Here is a 25047-nt window from a genome sequence, read left to right as displayed (position 1 = left end):
TGTTACACTATACTGAGAAAATATCAGAAAGCAGGACCTCCCTGGTGGCTGAGGGGTCAAGTCTCAGTCAGCGCTATCACCATGACAGCTCACCATGAAGGCCTGAGTTCAATCCTCTGCCGAAAGTTAACCCACAGATGGCACAGCAGACCTCTCCTATCTCGCCTGCTGCTCCCCTCAGCAGTATATTTCAGTCAGTCTGCCTGCTCTGCTCCCCACTCTGTCTGGTGAATCCTCTCTCCCCTCCCCCCCACACCTCTGGCCCACAGCCCAGCTCTTCTATGCAAAAATAAATAAAATCTTAAAAACAAAAAGGAAAAGAAAATATCAGAAAGCAGCAGACTGACTTATAGCAGACCACATTAAAAAAAGAACCTCCAACAACTGGGATTATATATACATGTATAAGTTCTACAATCAGGAGCTAAAATTATTTTAAAACAAAAGGAAAAATGGTCACTATAACCTTCATAATGGATCTTCAAAGTAGTCCTAAAGACACCAAACAGGAAATAAATTTTCTAAGGTTAAATGGGTGAAATGCATTTACTTGCTTAATCAGTCACAAACTATAAATTATATTACAGTAGCTGTCTTAGAAGCTATTCAGAAGGCAACTGACTTTTGAAGCTACAAACCACGTATTTAATTAAGGCAGGCACACCCACTCAGAATGCAAACACAGCCTCTACCCATCCCTCTCAATTGCCTATTCTGCCAATAAACACTGCTTCTTTCTTTCAAAAATTGAATCTAATTGAATCTCAACCAATTAACTATCTTGCTCAGAGCAGCAACTGAGGTTCCTAGAACATCTAGGCCAACCTTAAAAAGTGGGTGAGTTCGCCTTCGCTGAATATCCAAGTTCTAAAATAGCACCTTAAGAATAAAAGTGGCTTATTTATTAAATATTGGTCTCATTTCCCAAGAATTTTTATTAAAGAGGATTTCTGACTACCTAAAATGAATTTGGAATCTACCATTATCCAGCCAGTAGGAATGGAAATGTCCTTCCCCTTGGAGCAACTAGCATTTTAAACAAAAATCTAGTTCTACAAGTTGTAACTTGTGTTACAACATAATTTGTGCAAAGCCTGGAGATCTTCCTTCAGTTGCCTGTCTCAGGTCCTGAGAAAACTGAACAGGTAGGTATCCTGGCCATCCTAGCTACTCCCCTTGTTCCTGTCTCATAACTAACTTCTTTTCAGTTACTGTTTCTTCTGGTGGAAACAAAAACTAGTGGCTATTTAGTAAACTACCCTTTATTATTCATTTGCTTCCTTCTAAGTACAAGCAGTATAACCCACACTGTCCTTTCTACTTTGCTTGCTTTTTATTTTAAACAAGAACATAACTTGTGCTCCAATTCCTTAAGATAAAAATCTCATCTCTTCTGGCAGCTAGAAAGCGCTTACCTTTCTACTACTTTAGGAAAGAAAAGTTCAAAACTGTTTCAAAGATGGATTTTTTTTTCCTTTCATATTCATTAGCTAATTAAGGAAGGTAAAATGTGTTCCAATCAAAATTTCTATTTAAAAAAACAACATATGCGCTCAAAATGGGGGGGGGCTGTTGGAAAAAAGAGCTTTAAAAATTAAAAAAAACAACAGTATATTTCCAGTGTGACCAAACTCTAGCATTTATTTCATGAAATGTTAAATCCACAGTAAGAAATTCGTGGTAATTAAGATCTCTGAACACTGCAACATGCTGCTGAGAAAGTTTCCTGCAAATCCTCCAGAGGTCTTTAAAAGTAGGGTAGACTCATCTCTCAAATTAGTTTTAATAAAGTCCTACAAAGAGATAAAAGGACTTAATTACATAAACCCCTAAAGGTTCCTTCCAGTTCTAATTCTGCCAAAGCTTCCAATTCTAACTTTCTCAAAATTTCCCTAATGGTAATTGCCACCTTTTACTTCAAATAAAAGCTGACACTTTGTTGAATGGCAGAGGAAGGATTACTGCTTTATTACTAGTCTTCCTTGTGAAAACTTTGTGTCTGCTATCATTAAAAAACAGTAAAAGCAAATCCCCACTGTTCCCGTGGTATTTCCCCTTTACTCACACTACCACCACACTCACACTTCTGATACCAGATGTCAAGTCTGGGTCTTTTTTCCACCACCCAGCAGTTCTGCAACACCAGCTGGGTGTCCTAGAGTTTAATTCAATTCTGACACTATCTACCTAGAGATAGAATCAGATACCACAGGTTAGGGCTCCCTCCCACAAGATACTGCCTCCCCAATGAACTGCAGATGTCAACGGCAAAGTCCATATTGTTAGCTGTGCTTCTGAACTATCAGCTATAAAAGGGAGGTCCCAGGACCTCCTCCTCTTATTCCACTAATTTTCTAGGGCAGTACGGATAACTCAAGAAAAGAATAACTTATTATTCAGCAGCTTATTATAAAAGAATATGATAATGGTGAAAGATACAAACATCAGATGGAAGAGATACAGAGGACAAGGTATATGGGAAGTCACATGCTACTCTCCTAGCACCTCCATCTGTTCAGCGACCTGGAAGTTCTGTGAACCCCTTACTTTGGGGAATTTTATGACCGTTTCATTACACAGACCGATCAATCATTAACTCCATTTCCCCACGTCTCTCCTCTCTCTGGAAAATTCCAAACTTCTAATCATGCTTTGGTCTTTCTGGTGACCAGCCCCCTCCCCCCGGCCCCCCACCAAGGAGCCCACCAAAAGTCACCTCATTGAAACAAAAGATAACAATCACCCAAGAAATTCCCAGGGATTTAGAAACTGTATGTCAGGAATTAGTCAAAAGTCAGATATTAGAAGAAAAGATGTTCCCAATGCACTTAGCACTTAGGAAGTATTACATGTTTCAGAAGCTCTATGCCAGGAACCAGGGGCATACACAAATATGTATTTTTTTCCTATTATCTCATTAGCTATCAATAAACAACAGCAAACAAAAAAACAAGTGTCTGGTGAGTATGTGGAAAAATTAGAAGCCTTGTGCAATGTTGATGGCAATATAAAAACAGTACACCTGCTGGGGAAAACAGTATGGTGGTTTCCCTAAAAATTAAAAATAGAATCACCATATAATCTGTTAATTCCAGTGCTGGGTATACACACAAAAGAAGTGAAACCAGAGTCTTGAAGAGACACTGATTTGTACAGATTTTCATAGCTGCATAGTTCAAACAGTTAACACATGGAAGCAACCTGAGTGTCCAATGATAGATTAAGCAAAAAGTGGTAGAGACCGTCATGTTTAGCCGCTGAACAACAGAACTCCATTCTGAGAAATGCTTCACTAGGTGAGCTGCCATTGTGCAAATGTCAGCGTGTAATTACACAAACCTACATGCACTAGCCTACTCACTCACACCTTGGCAGTATGGTACAGTGGAACCACTGTCATATAGTTGGTCCATCATTGACTGAAACATCAAAGTTAAGCAATGCATGACTGCACATACCATGGAACACTGTTCGGCCTTAAAAAGGAAGGAATTCTGATACATGTTCCTATAAGGATAAGTCATGAGAACACTAAGCTAAATGAAAAGATTCCATTACAAAAATACAAACATTGTATGATTTCACCTATATCAATCACTTAGAACAAATTCACTAAGACAGAAGTGTGGTGGTTTTCAAGGAATGAGGAAAGGAAGAATGAAGAGTTACTGTTTCATAAAGTTTCAGTTTCACAAGATGAAAAGTTCCGGAGATGGATGATGGTGATGGTTGCACAACACTATGAATGTATTTAGTATCACTCAACTCTACACTCAAAAATGTTTAAAATATATATTTCATTTTTTCATTTACCACAATTTTTAAAATTTATTTATGCATACAAGGGCTGGGGTGTAGGCCAGAGATGTGGGGGATGAGAGGATTCACCAGAGACAGAGCGGGGAAGAGAACAGGCAGACTGACTGAAATACACTGGGGAGCAGTGGACAAGAGAGGAGAGGTCTGCCTCGCCATGTAGGTTGCTCCCTGGCAGGCCCAGGATCAAACTCATGCTGTCTGCTGAGGCTTCGGATTGCCTCATAGTGCGGTGCCTTAATTCCCTGTGCCACCAGGGAGGCCCCACCACAATTTTTTAGATGGGAGGAAAAACAGAAAATAAGCAGAAATGTCTTACTGTTCATACACCATTTCTACTACAAGACGTATTTACTTGAACTCAACCCAAATCCAGGAGTTCAAACACAGAACCCGAAACTTTTTTTTTTTTTTTTAAAGATTTATTTATTTATTTATTTATACAAGCACTTGGTACAGTCAGAAGCGCGGGAGGGTAAGAGAAATCACTAGAGCCAGAGTGGGGAGCAGAGGGCGGCAGGAGAGGTCTGCGCACCATGTGGGACCCTTCTCCAGGGGCTGGGGAGCAGCCGGGGATTGAACCAGCGCTGCAGAGGCTGCAGGCAGCTTCACAACCCAGCGCTCAACCGCTGCGTCACTGGGGAGGCCCGGAACCAGAAACTCTTGAAAGGAATCTTTTAAGTTTCTAACTGCTATCCTAATCATCGAAAGACAAATAATGCTGGGGAATGAAGTTAATAAGATAAGATACCCTTGCTCTCACAAAATTACCAAAATCTCCTTTGCTTAAGAAAAAGGAAACAACCTGCAAGACAACAGTTCTCATATTAGCTTACAAAGCTACACACCTAAAGAATATATTTTAAAGGGACTTGTGGGAAATTGTTTTCTAGAAAGGCTCTTGCAGCCCTAATAAAAATTTTAGGGCATTCCACTAGACCAGTCTTTCAAATGCCACCACATTGCCTTGTGTGGACTTTTCCACAAATATATCTGAAACAGTCATTAGAGTCCTACAGATTCTTAAATTTTATCTTAGCAACCTGATATGTCTTTACCTTATTAGTCGGCAATCTCTGAAGAAATATGCCTCCAAATGCTAAGTTATTAGGGATGATGAGAACTCCTATGTGAAGGTAAACGCAAAGCACCTATGAAATATGATCACCTTTCTCTTGATTTTCTTTTCCCTTTTAAAAACCATAACTCACTCATTTTCCTCTTATTTTTTGAGTTTTCCCCATTATATTTCCCTGTTATAATGTGTAGTTCAGTGGTTTTTCACTTATGAGCCATTCATATACACTGCTGGGAAAACAACTCCTTCCATTGCTAACAATGAACTAATTGTTATCACTTTCTCTCTCACAGTTATTTCTTTAAAAATAAAAACAAATCTGGGCCTCCCTGGTGGCGCAAGGGTTAAGATGCAACCTATGAAGCTGTCCACAGCTTCTGCAGCACGAGTTCAATCCCCGGCCCGCCAGGGAGAAACCCACATGGTGCAGCAGACCTCTCTTGACTGCCCGCTGCTCCCCTCAGCAGTGTACTTTGGTCAGTCGGCCTGTTCTGTTCCCCACTCTGTCTCTGGTGAATCTTCTCACCCCTGTGCCTCTCTGGCCAGTACCCCAGCTCTTGTATGCATAAATAAATAAATCTTTTTTAAAAAAAGATTTATTTATTTGTTTATACATGCACTGGGTACAGTCAGAAGCACGGGAGGGTGAGAGAATTCACCAGAGCCAGAGCGGGGAGCAGAGCAGGCAGAAGGACCGAAGTACACTGCTGAGGGGAGCAGCAGGCGGCAGGAGAGGTCTGCGCGCCATGCGGGACCCTCCTCCGGTGGCCGGGGAGCAGCCGGGGATGGAACCAGCGCTGCAGAGGCCGCGGGCAGCTTCGCAACCCAGCGCTCAACCGCTGCGCCACCAGGGAGGCCCTAAATAAATAAATCTTTACCAAAAAAAACCCCTTATCTTTTGAATCTGTGTACTGTGTTGCTTTATACCTTGTAACAACAGGGGTGAGCAAGTCTTTCATATTTTATATTCCCTCCCTCCCACCTCAACTCCCATACTCTTAATATGTCAACATGACCTGGAGAAATGGTTTACTTTATTTCCCACCAAAGATTAACAGCCTATAAACCATAACTACTGATTGGGCGAGAAAGATACCAGATATTTATGTTAAAGTCAAATTAAATCACAACAGTGACACTCCTGTTGAGGGCCAGACACCGCTTCAAAAAATTTTTCCCGTAATTATTGAATGAGATTTGTAAGTATTAAAAATAAATTGCAAGGGCCTCCCTGGTGGCACAAGGGGTTAAGCATCGCACTATGAAGCTGTCTGCAGCCTCTGCAACACGAGTTCGAGCCCCCTCTCCCCCTCCCGCCAGGGAGCCATCCACATGGCACAGCAGACCTCTCCTGTCTCGCCCGTATTTCAGTCAGTCTGCCTGTTCTGTTCCCCATTCTATCTCCGGTGAATCCTCTCACCCCCTCACCCCCTGCATCTCTGGCCTGTACCCCAGCTCTTGCATGCATAAATAAATATTCTAAAATAAATAAATAAAAATAAAAATAAATTGCAAGTTGACTTTGAAACACAACACTTGCAGGAACACTGATCTTGCACTTTTTAAGCAGCTCATCTTTAAAAACACACTGCAGCAAAGTTACTGTCAGTCCAGAGAACTGGAAGGTTGATAAAAATTTTATCTTGAATTCAGAACTTTTAAAACTATTTCCGAACTACCTGGACTTGGTGATTCAACCTTAATGAGTAGAGAGACTCGTCCATTATCACCACCAGGGTAAACAACCCCCTTGCGCGAGGGAACAGGATGCTGCTTTCGAGGCACTGAGCCGGGTTCCCTGCCAAGTGGTCCAGGGTGCAGCAGGCGGGGAGGGCGGGCATGCGGCGGGGAGGGGCGGGGGGTGCCCGCCTGGCAGCACCTCCGAACTTTCTACGCCCCCCCCGGGGGTCCCCCTCGGAGGGCGTGGGGCCCGGGGAGGACGCACCGCCTCCGGGGACAGAACCTGGAGCTGGGGCTGGGTCAGGCTCCCCCCGGCTCCGGAGGGGCCACTGGCTGCTCCCCGGCCGGCGGCCCGCACTCCCGGCCGGGTCGGGCCGCGCCCAAACCTGGGGGTGGGGGGCGAGGAAACGCTCAGGCCCGGGGGCCCGGGGGGCCCCGCGCCGCCCTTGGGCCTCGGGCCTCGGGCCCCCGCCGCCAGCACCCCCGAGCCGCCCGGCGCCCGCCCCCGCGGCCGGGGCCGGGGCCGCGACCTCGCCCCGCCCGGCCGCCCCTCCGCCCGCCCGCAAGGGCGCCGGCTCGCGGGGCCCCAGCGCCCCGGGCGGCCCCGTCCCCGCGTACCTGGCCGGCGGCGGCGGCGCTGCTCCTCACGTACCCGTTCCGCACGTCCCCGTTCGCCACGCAGCCGTTCGGCCGCGGCGGGCGGCGGCAGCAGCAGCCTCCGGGCCCCGGCCGCATCGTCCCGGCAGCACCAGGCGCAGGGCAGGCTCTGTGGGCGGCGGCGGCTCCGGCCCGCTCCGCTCCCCTCCCGCCCCCCGAAACCGGAAGTGGCCGCACGCGGCCGCCAATTCCCGGCGCGGCCGTCACTTGGGGGCGGGGCCCACGCCCGCGAGGCCGCCGCTCGCCCGAGGCCGGCCGCCGAGGGCCTGACCGGAGGGGCGGCGGGAGGGTCGCGAGGCCCGGGGGCCACCGGCCAATCCGGAGCAGGCGGAGGCGGAGCCAGGTGCCGCCTGGCCAATCACGGACGAGAGTGAGGGGACTTGCCCGAAGACAGGGGTCTCTGGGGGACGGGTGGGTCTGGGACCTGATTGGAGGCGCCCGCCCGGGTGGGTAGAACTTGGCTGCTTAATGGTCCCCACTGAGGAGGAGGCGGGGCCGGGGAGAAGCAGCCAATCAGGATGTGAGGAGAGGAACGAGGCGGAACCTCTGTCTCTAGAGCGGGTTCCTGGGTTCGCCCGGACAGGTGGCGCCCTCCCTGCCCTTGCCTCCGGGGAAGCTCTCGGTTGGAATCCCAGTCCTAGACAGGGCGTCTTTATTTAATTAGCTAATTCCTCTGCGGGTGTTTATAGACTAGTCTTTTTGACGTCCTCACACTGTTCTTCAGTATGCACCGTGCAGTGCACATTTCTTAAATAATAATTGGGATGTCTCTTGGCTCCGTCCCTATCAGGGTTTCCTGCACAATCTCCTTTCTAGAGACTTCCTTGAAAGTCAGACAACCTGGTCTCGTTCCAGCTGCTTCTAACTGGATGCTAAATCTTGAGTATTTAACCACGTTGGGAGCCTAATTGCTTATAAAGACCTGAATACTTCCTGTTTCATAATCTCGCTGCAAAAAATTATATTAATCAATCTTTGGGCACCCGTCACAATACTTGGTTCTTATTGTTATAGGGCAGCCCCGATATTGAACGGGTTGCCTGGCTGTGGGTCCTCACCCGCGCGCTTAAAAGGGACTTATTAATACTCCACTACAGGCATACACAAAAGGTTCATAAAAGGTTTATTTACAAGGGAAAAGGAAATAAGGAAAATATACAACTCAGGGAGAAAATAGGGAAATAAAGTCTTTAATGCGTCCTACCCGATCCGCTGACCTGGAAACCCAAAGGCACTCTTCAGAGCTGGCCGAGAGTCAAAATGGGGGAACCCCTCCAAAGCCCATGTGTTTGGCTTTTTACCAACCTGGCTGCTTAACCCCACCCTCAGGTCCCAGCCACCTTCCCTTTGGTGGTGATGGGACTTGGAGTTCCCAGTGTCTTTGGCTTTGGCCTGGGGTGGGGGTGGAGTCCACAAAGCCTGTATGGAATTAGCTTTAGGACATCATTTTCCCCCTAACATTATTAGAGCATAATATTATTTTCCACCCCTGTAATTCTATATTCCCGTGGAGGCTAAAAAGGAAATGAATCCACATATAGCATGAGACTTTGCATTACCATGAAGAATTAAGTGTTACTGTTAAGCGGATGGACACTGCAGTGGATCTGGGTTTGAATCCTGACCCTGTCACTTACAGGATGAGTGAGCTGAGTGACCTGTATGTGTCTTCACAGTGGAGATAAGAATAGTTTTTCTAAGTATTTACAAGTTTTTCTAAGTATACACTAAGTATACACTTAGTTTTTCTAAGTATACACAAGCATATTTTGTACAAGACCTGGCCATTAGTGAATGTTCATTAAATGTTGATTATTAATTGCTTAATGCACCAATATGAGCTTCCGCATTCTTCCTCCGCCCTAACCCCTCAGGAGTTTTAGAAAGGGGGTGGACAAGCTATCAATTTTGCATGACTTTGGACTGAACAACCTAACAGCAGGTGGGTGGAGCAGATCTCTTGCGTCAATAAACACTACAATCCCAATGGAGAAAGCTAAAAAAGAAACACATAGCTTGCACCTCGTGGAACGTATGTTCTGGAAACAGACAAATCAATACACATATAGTAAACAACAATAAGAGGCCAACTAGGGCTACAAAGATTAGGGGACAGGAGTTTTACTAAGGGGAGCCGGATGGCAGCAACATAAACAGGCAGTTTTATAAAGGGAAGTTTTCTATGTAGGAAGTTTTCAGGGCAAGAATCTAGTTGGAAGCAGGGCTAAGGGACTGAATTGAAGTTTAGACAAGGGACTGAATGAATTTAGAGACCCGGTTGGGAGGAAGGGATGAGGTGAGCTTGATCTTGAAGGGTAAGCAGGATTTGGAGAGCTGGAAATGAGAAGGAAAGGGAGTGTGTTCCTGGGAAAGGGAGGCTTCAGAAGTTCAGGTGCAGAGGCTGGAAAGGGCAAAGTCTTGAACTGCACCCTATGTGTAAAGAGCCTGCCTGGATTAGAGGAATCCTGAAGCTAGTCCCTCCCTCCTGAAGGCAGGACACCAGATCCTTGCCTTGTTCTTCCACTTACTCATCATATGTGCGCTTCAATAGGTCATGCAACTTCAGTTTTGGTTTCCTCACCCATCTTAGGAGGTTAAGACCTGTACTACTTCCCTCACAAGGTTTTTGCGAACATAAGTGATCTGATGACCACACCATTGCTAAATCACAATGGGGATGCCTCAGAAGGCAGCAGGAAACACCCCAGGCTCTGTGTAAACAGGAAAACAACCCCTTCCAGATGCATAAGCCACCTCATCATCATTTTCCAGAGTTCACATGCAAAGTTCTGGGCTCACTACCAGGGATATCATTCTTCTCTTCCTTCAAGATTGCTCAAACCAATTCGATTGGGAAACCTTTCTTGAACTTCAACCTCCCTGCAAAATCAATGGCCTTCTCCTCTGTAAGCATTTTGCACACCTATGTAAGCATGTGTCACATTGCTTTGGGATTCTTTGAAAAGGAGTAGACAGAAGCAAGACCTCTATAGTCGGACAAGATTAGAGACAAAGCTCCAGCACTTACAAGTCCGTAACTTTGCAAAGCCGCCTAAACTCTGTGTGACTCAGTTTCTTCATCTAGAACATACCTCATGGCATTGTTGTAAGAAATATATAAGACAAGCATTTAGTACCAGGGTTTGTCACCTAATATTTAAATAAGTGCTAACAGTGATTAGTTGAATTAAATGAATTACTGATTAAATTAATGAATATTGATTGAATACATTTTTACCCTCAAACTAGACAGGAAACATTTTTACCCTCAAACTAGACAGGAAACCCACAGGAAACCTGTGGATTCCCAGAACCTAGCAGTGTCTGGCACTTAGTAAGTTCTCAGTAAATGGATGAATGAATGAAATTTTGACCCTGCTGCCAAGGAGCCTTCTATCTCCTGGAGACTATGTTAATTATTTTCAGCAGCAGCTAACATTAGCCAATATTAGAAAAATTAATCAAGAAAGTTAAATTTGTTGGAACTCTCCTGAAGATAGGGAAATGTTGGGACCCTAGGGAAAATATCCCAAACTTCAACAATAGAAAATTATAGACCTTCCCTACCACCAAACCACTTCTGAGGCTTAACTCTCATTAATCTACAACTTTCACATTCCCTAGGTTAAATTTCTCGAGAAAGAGAAATCCAGTTGATCCATCTTAAGATGAGATGGCTAACGACTAACCAGTCAATAGTGGTCAAAACACAAGGCCAGGCTACTGGGGTGAGGAATCAGTAACAAAGAAGGAAGAATCGTTGTCCAACAGGGCGGAACCGCCCTACCGCTCTCTACTACATGGAGGCAGAACCTGGAAATGAAAGGGGCAAATCACCTGGAATGAGTGTAAAAAGGAGGCGGCTTCCAGTATCTATCATTTTTAAAAGGGCCATGCAGGATTGCTGCCAGGAAAAGAAACAAAGTGAAAGAAACCAAATCTTTTAGCTGGAGGAGCAGCTGACCTGCACCATCAGATAGGGGTCCTTGATTGTGTGTGGCACAAGTAAACACTGGATGACTTTCATAGGAGGGAATTATATTGGAAGGTTACTCACAGCTCAGAGACCTGGTTGAAGGCTGGAAGACCAAGAATAGAAAAAGTCAGATATAAGGAAAGCTCCAGAGGGTGAAGCAGCAAAGCCCTAAGCTAGGGTTTATGGCAGAACCACCACCACTGAAATAAATACCTCCAATCAGCCCCTCCACCCTTGAGTCACTTGCCCTGAAATCACGGTCCTGGGAGAGTGGCTGATTGGCTGAGTTTGGGTGGTATTGGTCCATATAGAGGCCAACAGGTTTCACAGAGGGAGGTGCTTACACGGTTCACCCTGACAAGAAAAAGACATATAATGAGCAGAGGTCATTTCCTGAAAAGGAAGTGGAGACCAAGGAAAAAATAAGAGACACCAGGCAAGTAAAAATGGACAAGGTCCACAGCATCAGTAAAGACTGCAGAAGAACTGTTAGGGGGAAATGATGTCCTGAGCTAATCCCATACAGGCTTTGTGGACCCTACCCCCACCCCAAAGCCATCAAGACATTGGGAAAGACAAATCCCATCACCACCAAAGGGAAGGTGGCTGGGACCTGAGGGTGGAGTTAAGCAGCCAGGTTGGGTATAAAAACCAAACACGTGGGCCTTGGGGGGGCTTGCTCTGTCGCTCGCCTCCTGGCTTCACGGCTCCTGGCTTGCAGCCAGCTCTCAGAGCGCCATTTGGGATTCCAGATTCGCGGATTGGGTAGGACTCATTTAAAACTTTGTCTCCCACTTTTCTCCCTGAGCTGTACATTTCCTCATTTCCCCTTCCCTTGTAAACAAACCTTTTATTAACCTTTCGCATGTGCCTGCAGTAGAGCATTGATAAGTCCTTTTAAGCGCGTGGGTGAGGACCCACAGTCAGGCACCCCGTTTTGTATCGGGGTTGCTCTATAACAGTTCCAGCAAGTCGAAAGGGACCTTCAGAGGTGATATACTGCAGTACAAAATCCAGAGCTAGACCACTCAATCTCTGATCATGACTCAGAGCATTAGTTGATCCTCCCATCCCAAACTTTTCATGCTCATTCATTGATTGACATTTCCACTTGGCCAATCATTCAATAAATATTTGCATCTGGGTATCATGTTAGGTACCACACAGACAATGTAAGCAGAAAGAAACATGGTTTTTGTCCTGATGGAGCTTGCAGTCATGATTTACAAGAAATGGCTCTGTCATTTCCATTTTTGTTAATCCTAATCTAAAACAATGAATAGAAGCTTTTTCTTCCTCTCTTCCTGGATTTCTGATCCTACCTTTTTTTTGCTGGAAAATCTTGCACATCATTTTTGGGCCATTTTCAGTGGGAATATTATTTGCATCCACAAAACTGAACAGGATCTGCGGGGGAAAGAGTTTAGAGTTTCATTATTATTGCAAGGCCTGAGCTGTTCAAAGGAAAAATTGCTTGCACATAGCAGGCCTTAAGAGGAATAATGGGTCCTGATTGCCTCAGGGTGCCTGCTGAGTATCCAGTAGAGTGATTTTAATCTGTGTCTAACAAGGCATTTGCAATAGGAGCTCTGAGATAAAACAGATAAGACCTCCAGGAATAGGCAGCTAGAGCCTGTGTTTTCATGAAGGTCTCTGCCCTGGAAACACCTTTGAGCCTCCTGCTCTACCTCCGCACCCCACAATGCCACACTGGACTTCCTGTGAATACTCGCTTGGCTGATTGTCACAACCACATGAGTCTCAGCTTCAGGAAGTAGTCTTTCGCTTCTGGCTCCAGGAAGGAGGAGGCGAGGTGGTGTTGCTGCAGTTAACAATTATGACCGCAGTGGTAGAATTAGTCAAAACTCTTTGAGTTGTGAGTTTTGAGGCTGAATTCAAAGTGGATTAAGCATCGAGGAGATTTATTGGCTCACATAACCAAAAAATCAGGGGTAGATATGACTGGATCCAGGTGCTCAATTCATCAATAATCCATCCCCATCATTGGCTCTGCATCCTCTGCCTCGGTTTCTTTTCCATGTGAAGTAATGATTGTCACTACGGGATGGTAAAGATGGCTCATGGCTGGCAAGCTAGACTTCCACCAGTTTTAAAACCCGGGAGAGAGAGTATCTCTTTTTTGGCGTCCCAGAGAGGGTCCCAGCTAGGTTCCCAATGGCCCAGCTAGAGACACATACTATGAGAATGGAGATCAATAGTTTCCCAAATGGAAGAGAAGGGTGTTATTACCAGAAAAAAAGGGGTGCTAAGCAGGCATATAAACAGCAGATATCCAGGGCCTCCCCAGTGGCGTAGGGGGTTGAACGCAAAGCTGTGAAGCTGTCTGCAGCCTCTGCAGTGTGGGTTCAATTCCTGGCAGGCCAGGGAGATTCCCTCATGGCTTGGCAGACCTTTCCTGTCGCTCCTGCTGCTCCCCTCAGCAGTGTATTTCGGTCGTCTGCCTGTTCTGCTCCCTGCTCTGTCTCTAGTGAATCCTCTCACCCTCCAGCGCCTCTGACCTATACCCCAGCTCTTGTAGAAAAATAAATAAATCTTAAAAAAAAAAATTACTGGGCCTCCCTGGTGGCGCAGCAGTTGAGTGCTGGGCTGCGAGGCTGCCTGCAGCCTCTGCAGCACCTGTTCGATCCCCGGCCGCCAGTGAGGGTACCACATAGTGTGCAGACCTCTCCTCCCCTCAGCAGTTTATTTCATCAGTCTGCCTGTTCTGCTCTCCGCTCTGGCTCTGGTGAATTCTCTCACCCTCCCGCACTTCTGACTGTACCCAGTGCTTGTATAAATGAATAAATAAATCTTAAAAAAAAATTACAGCAGATATCCAATATGCTGTTCATGTTTAATAAGATGACAAGAAGCTGAGATAGGAATGCCAGGAGAGTCTCGATGTTTTTATAAGATGTTCTGATACTGGAAGACTCTCCCTCCTCCCCAAATTCAGTCTCCAAAATTTACTCCAACTTTATGTTCACTTAACTGAATAAATTAATCGATATATTCACCAAATTATCATCCCAAAGCAATTAATCAGCACCTTCTATGTATGTAGTTGTATAAGAAAATTAGAACAGCCTCTCTACAGACTGAGAACTTACTCTCTAGAGAGCACTGATGATGACAAAGGACTCATAGACAACTATAGCAGTTATGACTATAGCAGCTCTGAATTGTCCATTTTAAATGACATAAATCAAACTGTATTGTGTATAAAGTATGCCTTAATAAAAATTCAAAAATTGTTAAAAGAAAAATGACAAACTAGAAAGTGCATTTGTTACTAGGCGATGTGGTAAAAGCTTCTATGGAATGATGAAATTTGCACATTTCAGTTGAACAGGTATAAGGTGAGACTGCTATTTCTTTCCACTTCAATATCAATTTTAGATTCAAAGATTTTGCAGTGTTCCCCATGACTCCTTTTGTATTTGCTTAACAATGTTACATATTCTTGGACAAAATAACTTCTTTAACATAGGCTTTGGGGGCCTCCCTGGTGGCGCAAGGGATTAAGATGCAACCTTTAAGCTATCCACAGCCACTACAGCATGAGTTTGATCCCCGGCAAGGGAGCTACCCACATAGTGCAGCAGACCTCTCCTGTCTCCCCGCTGCTCCCCTCAGCAGTGTATTTCAGTACATCTAGCTGTTCTGCTACCCACTTTGTCTCTGGTGAATCCTCTCACCCACCACACCTCTGGCTTGTACCCCAGCTCTTGTATGCATAAATAAATAAATCTTTAAAAAAAAATAAAATAGGCTTTGGGAGTTCTTCCCAAGCCCTCAACTGTTTCATAACATTTCCTCACATTTTTTTCCCATTTTTGTACCACCCCCAAAACCAGTCATTTCTGGTCCCTAATATCTGGGAAAGCCAATTTAACCTGGATCTAGAAGAGTAGTGTTCTGTTGTTAATACACCCCCGCAGGTATCTCCAGAGCCACATGACAAGTGCTCTCAATAGATGTCCTGAAAAACACAGGAATGAGAACAGGCAATGGGGGTGCCCCAAATAGTTGGCAGGAAAATGGACATTTCTTGGATCTACCTTAAGACACTTTAAGATTTCAAGATATATTACAATTCTGTTTATACTGATAACACCTTTTAAAATATAAGTGAAAATTTTAGAGTCACCTTCTATTTCAATCCCAAACAGCCTCTCCCCACGCTGACCATCTGATGCTAATCTGCCAAGCTGTAGCTCATATTCCAAATGATTGTTTCTCCATCATCCAGTCCACTCTTTCCTTCTTTTTTTTTTAAATTAAATTAAATTTTTTTTTTTTTTTGCACAGAAGAACTGGGGTGTAGCCAGAGGTGCAGGGGGTGGAGGAGGTGAGAGGATCCACCAGAGAAAGAGTGGGGAGCAGAACAGGCAGACTGACTGAAATACACTGCTGAGGGGAGCAGTGGGCAAGATAGGAGAGGTCTGCTGTGCCATGTGGGTAGCTCCCTGGCCGGGGATCAATCTCAAGCCTTAGGAGTGATATCGCTGAGACTTAACCCCTAGACCACCTGAGAGGCCCCACACCACTCTTTCTTCATAGTTTTAGTAGTCATATTTCTAGTTGGGTAAACTATTGCCCAGGAACGAGTTACTATGATTGGTTCAGGGACAGACACAGGGGCTTAGTGGATTGAATCATGGTAAAATGAGATTTTGTTTCAATAGTTGGGGAAGGAGCCCTCTCTGTTCTCTTGGAACGTGTGCTGTGTGAATGTGAAGACTACAGCTGCTGTGGTCATTTGGCTGCCGCAAGGAAAGTTTGAGTAAGAATGAAGCCAACATCAGGAAATGAGCAGAGTGGCTCACAGACACATGGCAGGGGTGGCTTTCTGATCAAGCCATGCCTGAAGCCTTCCTCTAGATATTTCAGTTACACTGAGTCAAGAAATTGCTTTAATTATGCCAGCTGAAGTTGTTTTTCTTTAAACTTTAAACTGAAATTTAAATCACCCTATTTAGGGTCTCCCCGGTGGCGCAGCGGTTGAGCGCTGGGTTGCGAAGCTGCCCGCGGCCTCTGCGGCGCCAGTTCGATCCCCAGCTGCTCCCCAGCCACCGGAGGAGGGTCCCACATGGCGCGCAGACCTCTCCTGCCGCCCACTGCTCCCCTCAGCAGTGTACTTTGGTCCTTCTGCCTGCTCTGCCTCCCGCTCTGACTCTGGTGAATTCTCTCACCCTCCTGCGCTTCTGACTGTACCCAGTGCATGTATAAACAAAACAAAACAAAACAAAAAAAACAAACAAACAAATAAATAAAAAACATGCCTCTATTAAAAAAAAAAGATACCATCAAAAAAAAAAATAAATCACCCTATTTATAGTCCTTCAGCATAGTGTTAATTTTTTATTTTACATTACTGAGATACGATTGACATCAAGTATCATATATATTTAAGTGCATATATTTAAGTGTATGATTTGATGAGTTTTGGCACATGTGTACGCCTGTGAAATCATCTCCAGAGTCAAAATAATGAACATATTTATCAGGCTCACAAGCTTCCCAATGCCCTTTTGGGAATTTTTCCCTCCTTCACCACCACCTCCTCCACCTCCATTCCCAGAGTTTCAGTTGATAAAATAATTTGAAATACCTAGAATTTTGCAGAAATGGAAGAATCGAACGCAAAAAAACTAAATATTGCTCTGCCCCATTTATATGTTAAGATCCTACCCCCCGAAATGATGATTATTAGGCAGTCCCCACCTTTAAGGGGTGATTCGCTCATGACAGTGGAGCCCTTATGAATGGGATCAGGGCCTTTATAAAACAGATCCCAGAGAAATTCCTTGTCTCTTTGGTGATGTGAGGTGATGGTGAAAAATGTGTTCTCACCAGATGCCAAATCGGCCAGAACCTTGACCTTGAGCTTCCCAGGTTCCAGAACTGCAAGAAAAAGGTTTCTATTGTTTGTAGTTATTTGATCTATGGTCTTCTGTTATAGTAGTCCAAACAGAGGAACAGAAAACTGGCTCTGAGAAGAGCGTGTTGCTCTAAGCAACACCCAAATGTGGAAGTGGCTTTGGAAGCACAGAATGGAGAGAAGCTGTAAAGTTTTAAGATGTGTGATAGAAAAAGCCTATAATGTCATTAATGGACCTTTCCAGGCAATTCTGGTGAAAGCCCAGAAAGAAAAAAGGAGAGCTAGAGAGAAAGTCTCAGTACTATTAAAAAATTTCTAAGTGTTGGGCCTCCCTGGTGGCGCAGCGGTTGAGCGCTGGGCTGTGGAGCTGCCGGTGGTCTCTGCAGCACCGGTTTGATCTCCGGCTGCCAGCGAGGGTCCCACATGGTGCGCAGACCTCTCCTGCTGCGCCCACTGCTCCCCTCAGCAGTGTCTTTGGTCTTCTGCCTGTTCTGTTCCTGGCTCTGGCTCTGGTGAATTCTCTCACCCTCCAGCACTTCTGACTGTACCCAGTGCTTATAGAAATAAATAAATAAATCTAAAAAAAAAAAATTCTAAGTGTTCTGGAACAGAAGGTTGGTGGGCACACAGATCATTCTAAGGGGCCCTCAGGAAGAAATGAGGAGCATGCTTTTGGGCAAGGAAGGAAAGGCCAAGCTTGCTACAAAGTGGCAAAGAACTGGGCTGGATTGCAGTTCCTGTCCTAGCATTTTGTGGAAGCCAGAACTTGTTGAGTGATGAAATTGGTTATTTGGTGGAGGACAAATCTAAGCAAGGTGTTAAAGAAGTGACCTGGTTGCATGGATTGTTTATAGTAAGATACAAAAAGAAATAAATGGTTTAAAGAGGGAATCCTTAATCAAAAGAGAAGCAGAACTTCAATATTTGGAAACTTGAGAAAACATTGGGGGAGAACATAAAGGGGTGCCACCAAGCCACTATTTTGGTGAGATTAATCAACTATCTACAGAAACTCTGAGCTCATTCAAGACAATGTAAGTGTACAAAGAGTGGGTCATCAGCCCTGGCTGTCTCCATCACAGACTCTGCTTCCCAAATTCTGACACAGAGTTGCTATGCTGCCAGAAAGGGAGCTCTAGCCAGCCCCAGGGTGAAGACTATTTTTTTTCTGTCACAAAAGTAACATATATTTAACATAGAAAAGTTAGAATATGATACATGAAAAAAAATGAAATAAATTAAAATTATAAAAAAATATCTCTTGAAATACATCCTTCTAGGAATGGTAACCAGGAAAAAAAATAGTAAAAGAAATGTGAGGAGACAGCTTGGGGCAAAATGGACAGCATGACTAATCATCAAGACACACAGACAGACTGTGCCCTGGAGGGGGCAGACAGCAGAACTACTTGTTCTTTCTGGAGCAGAGTCGTAGAGAACTCTTGTATTCTGCAGCCTCATAATGAGCTAGAGCACTCAGTCAGTATGTGCCATTTTATATTCAAGGTGCTGTGTCCCGAATGTTTTTTCTCATCCACTAAATAAGGATTAGTGAAACATGCTCAGTTAGTTCGAGGGGCTTTTTATGCATCTTTTCATGTATTTGTATCCCAATGAATCAGACCTAAGAATTCTGTGTTTGGGCTGTGGATGATTCAATATCTTCCCATTTTCCAATTTTTTTGAATAGCAATCAATTTATAATTATAATAAAAACCTTATCACAGAGTGGGGGTACAAGGTTGCTTTTCCATCCAAAAATGAATTTAATAGACCATATTAACAGAATGAAGGACCAGGGGAAAAAAAAAAAGAAAACATGGTCATTTTCAAATACAAAAAATGTATTTGACAAAAGCTAACATTTTTTTCATGAAAAAAAGCATTAGGAATAGAACAAGAATGAAAATTAGAACTAGAACAGAACTTCCTCAACCTGATAAAGGGCACTTAAAAAAAAAAAAAACCCAAACTATATCCAGTATCATTCTAAATAGTGGAAGATGACTGCTTCCTTTCTAATATCAGGAACAAGACAAGGATGTCCATTTTTACTACTTCTGTTCAACATTGTACTGGAGCTTCCAGCCAGTATCGTTTCATAAGAGAGTTAAATAAGAGGCATCCAGATTAAAGGGAGAAAAGCAAAATCATCTCTATTTGCAGATGACATAGAAAACATATACATAGAAAATCCCAAGGAATTCTCTAGTAAATGACTAGAAGTAATAAACATGTTAAAAAGGTTGCATTGTACAAGGTAATAATCAATTGTATGTCTGTATAATAGCGATAGTCTGAAACTAAACAATTCCATTAGTAAATATGACAAATACTTAGAACAAAATAAGTGCCCAATTTGCGTACTACAAAATGCTGTTGAAAAATTAAGATCTAAATTAAAGAAAGACATCCCAGTTTCAGGAATTCAAATACTTAATATTGTTAAGTGACATTGTTTCCCAAATTGATCCACAGGATGAACACAATTTCTACCCAAATTCCCACTACACTTTTGGAGACTTGACACATTGATCCTGTAATTCATAAGGAAATGCAAGGGACTCAGAATAGACAAAACTATTTTAATAATCTTGAAAAAGAAGAACAAGGACTCACACTGATTTCAAAACTTATTACACAATTACCATAATTAAGACGTGTTTTACTAGCACCAGGATAGGCAGATAAGTTAATGGAATGGAATTTAGAATTCAGAAATTACCCTTAAAGCTTATTTTTTTAAAGACTTATTTATTTATGTATACAAGAACTAGACTGTAAGCCAGAAAGGCGGGGGGCGGCGGGTGGAGAGGTAAGAGCAGTCACCAGAGACTGAGTGGGGAGAACAGGCAGGTCTACTGAAATATGCTGCTGAGGAGAGCAGTGGGTAAGACAGGAGAGGTCTGCTGTGCCATGTGGGTTAGTTCTCTGGCCAACTGGGGATCAAATTCGTGCTGCAATAGCTGGCAATAGCTTGATAGTGCTGTCTTTAACCCCTGGACCACCAGGGAGGCCCTAAATCCCTTGATTTTAAAATGGGCAAAGGATCCTCCCTTCTACTCCGCTCTCCCCAGCCACTCCCAGTCACGGCTGCTACTCTGGCCCAGGCCCGGGAGTGTCCCCGTCTTCAGACAAACTAACTGGTTCCCCAAAGAGATGCTGAGATGACTGAGGAGGAGCTGGGTGAGACTGTTGAAGAGACTCTGGGTCTGACAGAGATGTTCCTGGAGAGGGTCTAGTTCACACCTGGTCTCAAAAACTGTCCAGGCTTTCCAGGGCAGCTTTGTGGATTGGCACCACTTCCTTCATGATCTTTATACTTGTTGTCACATTGAGACTGTGAGAAGTTGCAAATGGAGCAATAGCAGCAGCTGCAACAGCTGCAGAGACTTCTAGGGCCTACCTCAGTGCTGTCAGGAGGAATGTCAGGAGCTCTACCTTCACTTCCTGGAAAGATCTAGGTTGTCACTGCTGTTTTTGATGTTTTAGAGGGGGAAGTTTGAAAAGTCAAGTATTTGAACTGATTATTTGGATTTTTTTTTTTAGCTTTGACACATTGATCTATCTGACATAGTGGGGAGGATTGTCCCCACATTGTCTCATGGAGCTTTCCATAATGTTTTGACTTATTTCTTTTGTCCTCACTTTGACATTAGAGTGCAGCAATTCGGATGGCTGCTCCAGCTGTGAACACCCCACCTCTTTCTCTGAATGACTCCCGACTAGAACATCTTCTCCCTGGCCCATTGTGGAATAGGAACTGATACCAACAGGTAGGACATGCCCAGACCATTAACAACTGTTTTTTCTTTTTTTTAATAAAGATTTATTTATTTATACAAGCACTGGGTTCAGTCAGAAGCGCGGGAGGGTGAGAGAATTCACCAGAGCCAGAGGGGAGAGCAGAACAGGCAGACTGATGAAGTACACTGCTGAGGGGAGCAGCGGGCATGGCAGGAGAGGTCTGCGCGCCATGTGGGACCCTCGCCAGTGGCCAGGGATAGAACCGGCGCTGCAGAGGCTGCAGGCAGCTTCGCAGCCCAGCGTTCAACCGCTGCACCACCAGGGGAGGCCCCAACAACTGTTTCGTTTTTAAGAGTGGAGATGTTGGGCCTCCTTGGTGGTGCAGGGATTTAAGAGACAGCGCTATCAAGCTATCGCCAGCCACTGCAGCACCAGTTCTATGAGCTCACCCACATGGCACAGTAGACCTCTCCTGTCTTGCTCCCCTCGGCATCTGCCTGTTCTGCTCCCCGCTCTGTCTCTGGTGAATCCTCTCACCCCCTGCACCTTTGGCCTGCACTGCAGTGCTTGTATGCATAAATAAATCCTAAAAAAAAAGAATGGAGATGTTGAGGTGGGTCGTGTACACACAGTATGACTACACAAAGGCATTAAAACTGTCGTGTAACGCAGTCACTGGGATTTCTATGTGTGTTGGAAGGAGACCCAACAGTGACTTCCGTTGCAAGTTGTGGGGGACTGTATAAGACAGAGATGGGGCTCGTTTCTTTTCTTAGGCTTTTTGTATGTCTCAAGAAGAAAAAGTCAGTGATCACCTTTGTATTTAAATACTAAATGTGATTCCCACTGAAAATAAAATTAAATGGGCAAAGGATTTGAATTGGCCTTTCTCCAAAGAAGAAACATAAATAGCTAATAAGCAGTGAAAAGAAGTTCAACATCATTCGTCATTTGGGAAATGCAAAAAAAAAAACCACAGTGAGAAACCACTTTATAGATATCAAGATAGTCAAAATTAAAAGTCAGCCAGTAATAAATGTTGGTAAAGAGGTAGAGAAATTGCACCCCTCATACATTGCTGATGGGAATGTAAAATGATGCAGTAGCTTTGGAACAGTTTGGCAGGTCCTCAAAATGTTAAACATGAAGTTACCATATCACCCTGCAATTTCATTCTGAGGTACCCAGCCAAGAGAAACAAAAAAATGTCAGCACAAAAATCTATAGGCAAACATTCATAACAGCCTCATTCATAATAGCTAAAAATGTGAAAGCAACTCAGATGTCCATCAGTTGATAACTGGAGAAACAAAAGGTCAACATGTGTATCATGGAATATTATTCAGACATAAAAAGGAATAATGTACTGATAGATGCTGTGATATGCATGAAACTCAAAAGCATTATGCCAAGTGAAGAAACCAGACACAAAAGACTGCTGAATAGGCCCATAGGGATAGAAAGTAAGTTAGTGCCTGCCTTGGCTGGGGTGGGGTTGGCTTTGTGCTGAATAAGGGGAGGGAGGTGAGATGGGCAATGACTGCTTCAGGCTACAACATTTTTTGGGAGGGGATGATGAAAATGGCCTCAGATTAAATTATGAAGTCTGTAAATACATTAAAAACCACTGCATTGGAGGCTACCTTGTGATATTAAAGTTTAAGGTATAGAAATTACATCTCAAAAAAAAGACATTACATTTTATTTTTGAAAAAACTTTCAAAGGGCCTCCCTGGTGGTCACAGCACTAAGTAGCTATCTGCAGCCACTGTAGCATGAGTCCAGTCCCTGGCCAAGGAGGTAACCCACATGATGCAGCAGACCTCTCCTGACTCACCCCCTGCTCCCCTCAGCAGTGTATTTCAGTCGATCTGGCTGTTCTGTTCCCCACTCTGTTTCTGGTAAATCCTCTCACCTCCCACACCTCTGGCCTGTACCCCAGTTCTTGTATGCATAAATAAATAAATCTTAAAAAAAAAAAAAACCTACTCCATTTTGACAGAGTGCCAAGAACCTGCCATATGTTATCATTCACCCCTCCTGACAATGAGGGTCTCGTAGAGGATCAGTAACTGACTGCAATCCATATATAAGCTAAGGATGGAGAGAAAACTCAAAAGCCAAGTCTGTTTTCTAGAGCCCAAGTTCTACATTTTCATTTCTATAATTTTGGTGATGAAGTTTAGGGCGATATTTCAAAAACAGTGGGGAATCTAAGTTATCTTCACATGAGCAAGAGATGGGTACATGTTCAAGAGGGTCTGGGCGAATGAGAAAGTGAAGCAAATTTTGTTTGGTGTGGTTGGGGTTCAGAGGGGCCCAATAAATAACACCCTGTCATCACCAACGTTCTGAACCAACTGAGAAATAAGACACAAGTGTCAGCAGATGCAGAACGGAAGGGCAGGGTTAAGTTCATAGACTTGACACCTTTGGGGGCAGATTTCAACAGCAGGTGGAAAGCAAGACCTTGTGTTCAGATCAATGCTCCACCATCACCACCGTGAAAGTTTTAATGATTTTCATTTTGTAGTGGTTCCAATAAACTACGTACCTGAAAGAATTTCACCTGAAAAAAAAATGTTGATTGCTATTATAAAGCATGTGGGAGATTGTGGCTGGAAATGAGAGTAAACTTTTGAGCTCTAGTCTAGATCTTGGCAGTCTACAAAAGGGAAAATTTGAGTCTGCAACTGGTACCCACATTGGTTTCTACCTCTGGTGCTGAAGAGAGGAAGAAGAAAAGATTGCCCAGCCGGGAGCATGGACAGATTGCTCCCCACCCAGGGGAGAAACATCCCACACCAACTAGGCACCCTGCTCCAATACCCTGAAGGGAAGTAAGGGTGGTGCAGGAGCTCAAGGGTGATAGGTAAACCAGAGAAACGGAGAAAGAAGCATTCCCTTTTAACAGGAGGCATACTCACAATTCTTTCACTGTAAGTATCATATACAGTGAAATTAGCTTAAATGGAAGAGGAAGTTTTGGGAAGGTGTGGCAGAGGCTGCTTGTTTTATGTGTAACATGACCTGCCCTCTCCCCTCCTCCCCTTCTTCCCTGCTGGTGGTGTTCAGGTACCTGCAGGTGGTGTTCAGGTACCTGCAGGAAATCCCCTGATGTCAGAGAAGCAGATGTCCTGCCAGCTCAGTGAGTCATCACTGGTATAAAGTAATCACAGAAATCCCATTCCCTTTTATCAGGTGATCATTTTTACAGCCTCCCTTGTAGGTAGAGCGGATATCTGGTGCTAGTCTAGTCAGTACAAGATAAGGGGAAGTTTTCTGTGGAGACTCTAAGAAAGAGGGATTTTCTTTATTAATAAAAATTGAGGGCCTTCCTGGTGGCGCAAGGGGTTAAGCACCACACTATGGAGCAATCTGCAGCCTCTGCAGCAGAAATTCGATCCCTAGCCAGCCAGGGAGCAACCCACATGGCCTAGCAGACCTCTCCTGCTTCAGCCCACCTCAGCAGTGTGTTTCAGTCAGTCTGCCTGTTCTGTTCCCCACTCTGTCTCTGGTGAATTCTGTTACCCTCTACATCTCTGGCCTGTACCCTAGCTCTTGTATGCATAAATAAATAAATTAAAAAAAAAATAAAAATAAAAATTGAGGGCCTCCTTGGTGGCACAAGGAGTTTAGCACAGCACTGTGAAGCTAGTCGCAGCCTCTGCAGCACAAATTCAATCCCCGGCCAGGGGGCTACCCACATGGTGCGGCAGAGCTCTCCTGGCTAGCCTGCTGCTCCCCTCAGCAGTGTATTTCAGCACCTCTGCCTGTTCTGTTCCCCACTCTGTCTCTGGTGAATCCTCTCACCCCCCACACCTCTGGTCTGTACCCCAGTTCTTGTATGCATAAATACATAAATCTTAAAAAAAAATAAATAAACTAAAAATTGAGCTCCTTCCCCACCTGCTCCCTTTCTTCTCATTTGATGCAATGATGTGAGGACATGATGTCTGGAGCCATGGCAGCCATATCAAAACCATATGGCAACAAGCACAAAAATGAAATATTAACATGCTGAACCACAAAGCCAAAAGTTGCAAAGACCCTGGGTCCTTGATGACTTAGCTAACCTAATATGCTGGTTCTGCTGCCTCCACGCTTCTTGTCCTTTTTTTTTTTTTTTTTTTTAAAGATTTATTTATTTATACAAGCACTGGGTAAAGTCAGAAGCACGGGAGGGTGAGAGAATTCACCAGAGCCAGA

The 25047-nt window shown here is 44.3% G+C and overlaps 1 protein-coding gene across 1 annotated transcript in view; it reads right to left on the bottom strand.

The window, feature by feature from the left end:
• Positions 1-7378, bottom strand: part of SPTLC2 (serine palmitoyltransferase long chain base subunit 2) — a 97891-nt gene extending 90513 nt beyond the window's left edge. The window contains exon 1 of the mRNA XM_037503772.2: positions 7193-7378. Within this exon, the coding sequence (XP_037359669.1) occupies positions 7193-7309 (117 nt within the window). The 5' untranslated portion in view covers positions 7310-7378. The remainder of the gene's footprint in view (positions 1-7192) is intronic.
• Between the last annotated feature and the right edge of the window lie 17669 nt (positions 7379-25047).

Source organism: Talpa occidentalis, unplaced genomic scaffold (genome assembly GCF_014898055.3).
Source record: "Talpa occidentalis isolate TD23 unplaced genomic scaffold, MPIMG_talOcc4v2.1 talOcc4.11, whole genome shotgun sequence".
In the NCBI taxonomy this organism is placed as follows: domain Eukaryota; kingdom Metazoa; phylum Chordata; class Mammalia; order Eulipotyphla; family Talpidae; genus Talpa; species Talpa occidentalis.
Note: the sequence above shows the minus strand (reverse complement) of the source record. Positions and strands in the feature narration are given on the sequence as shown.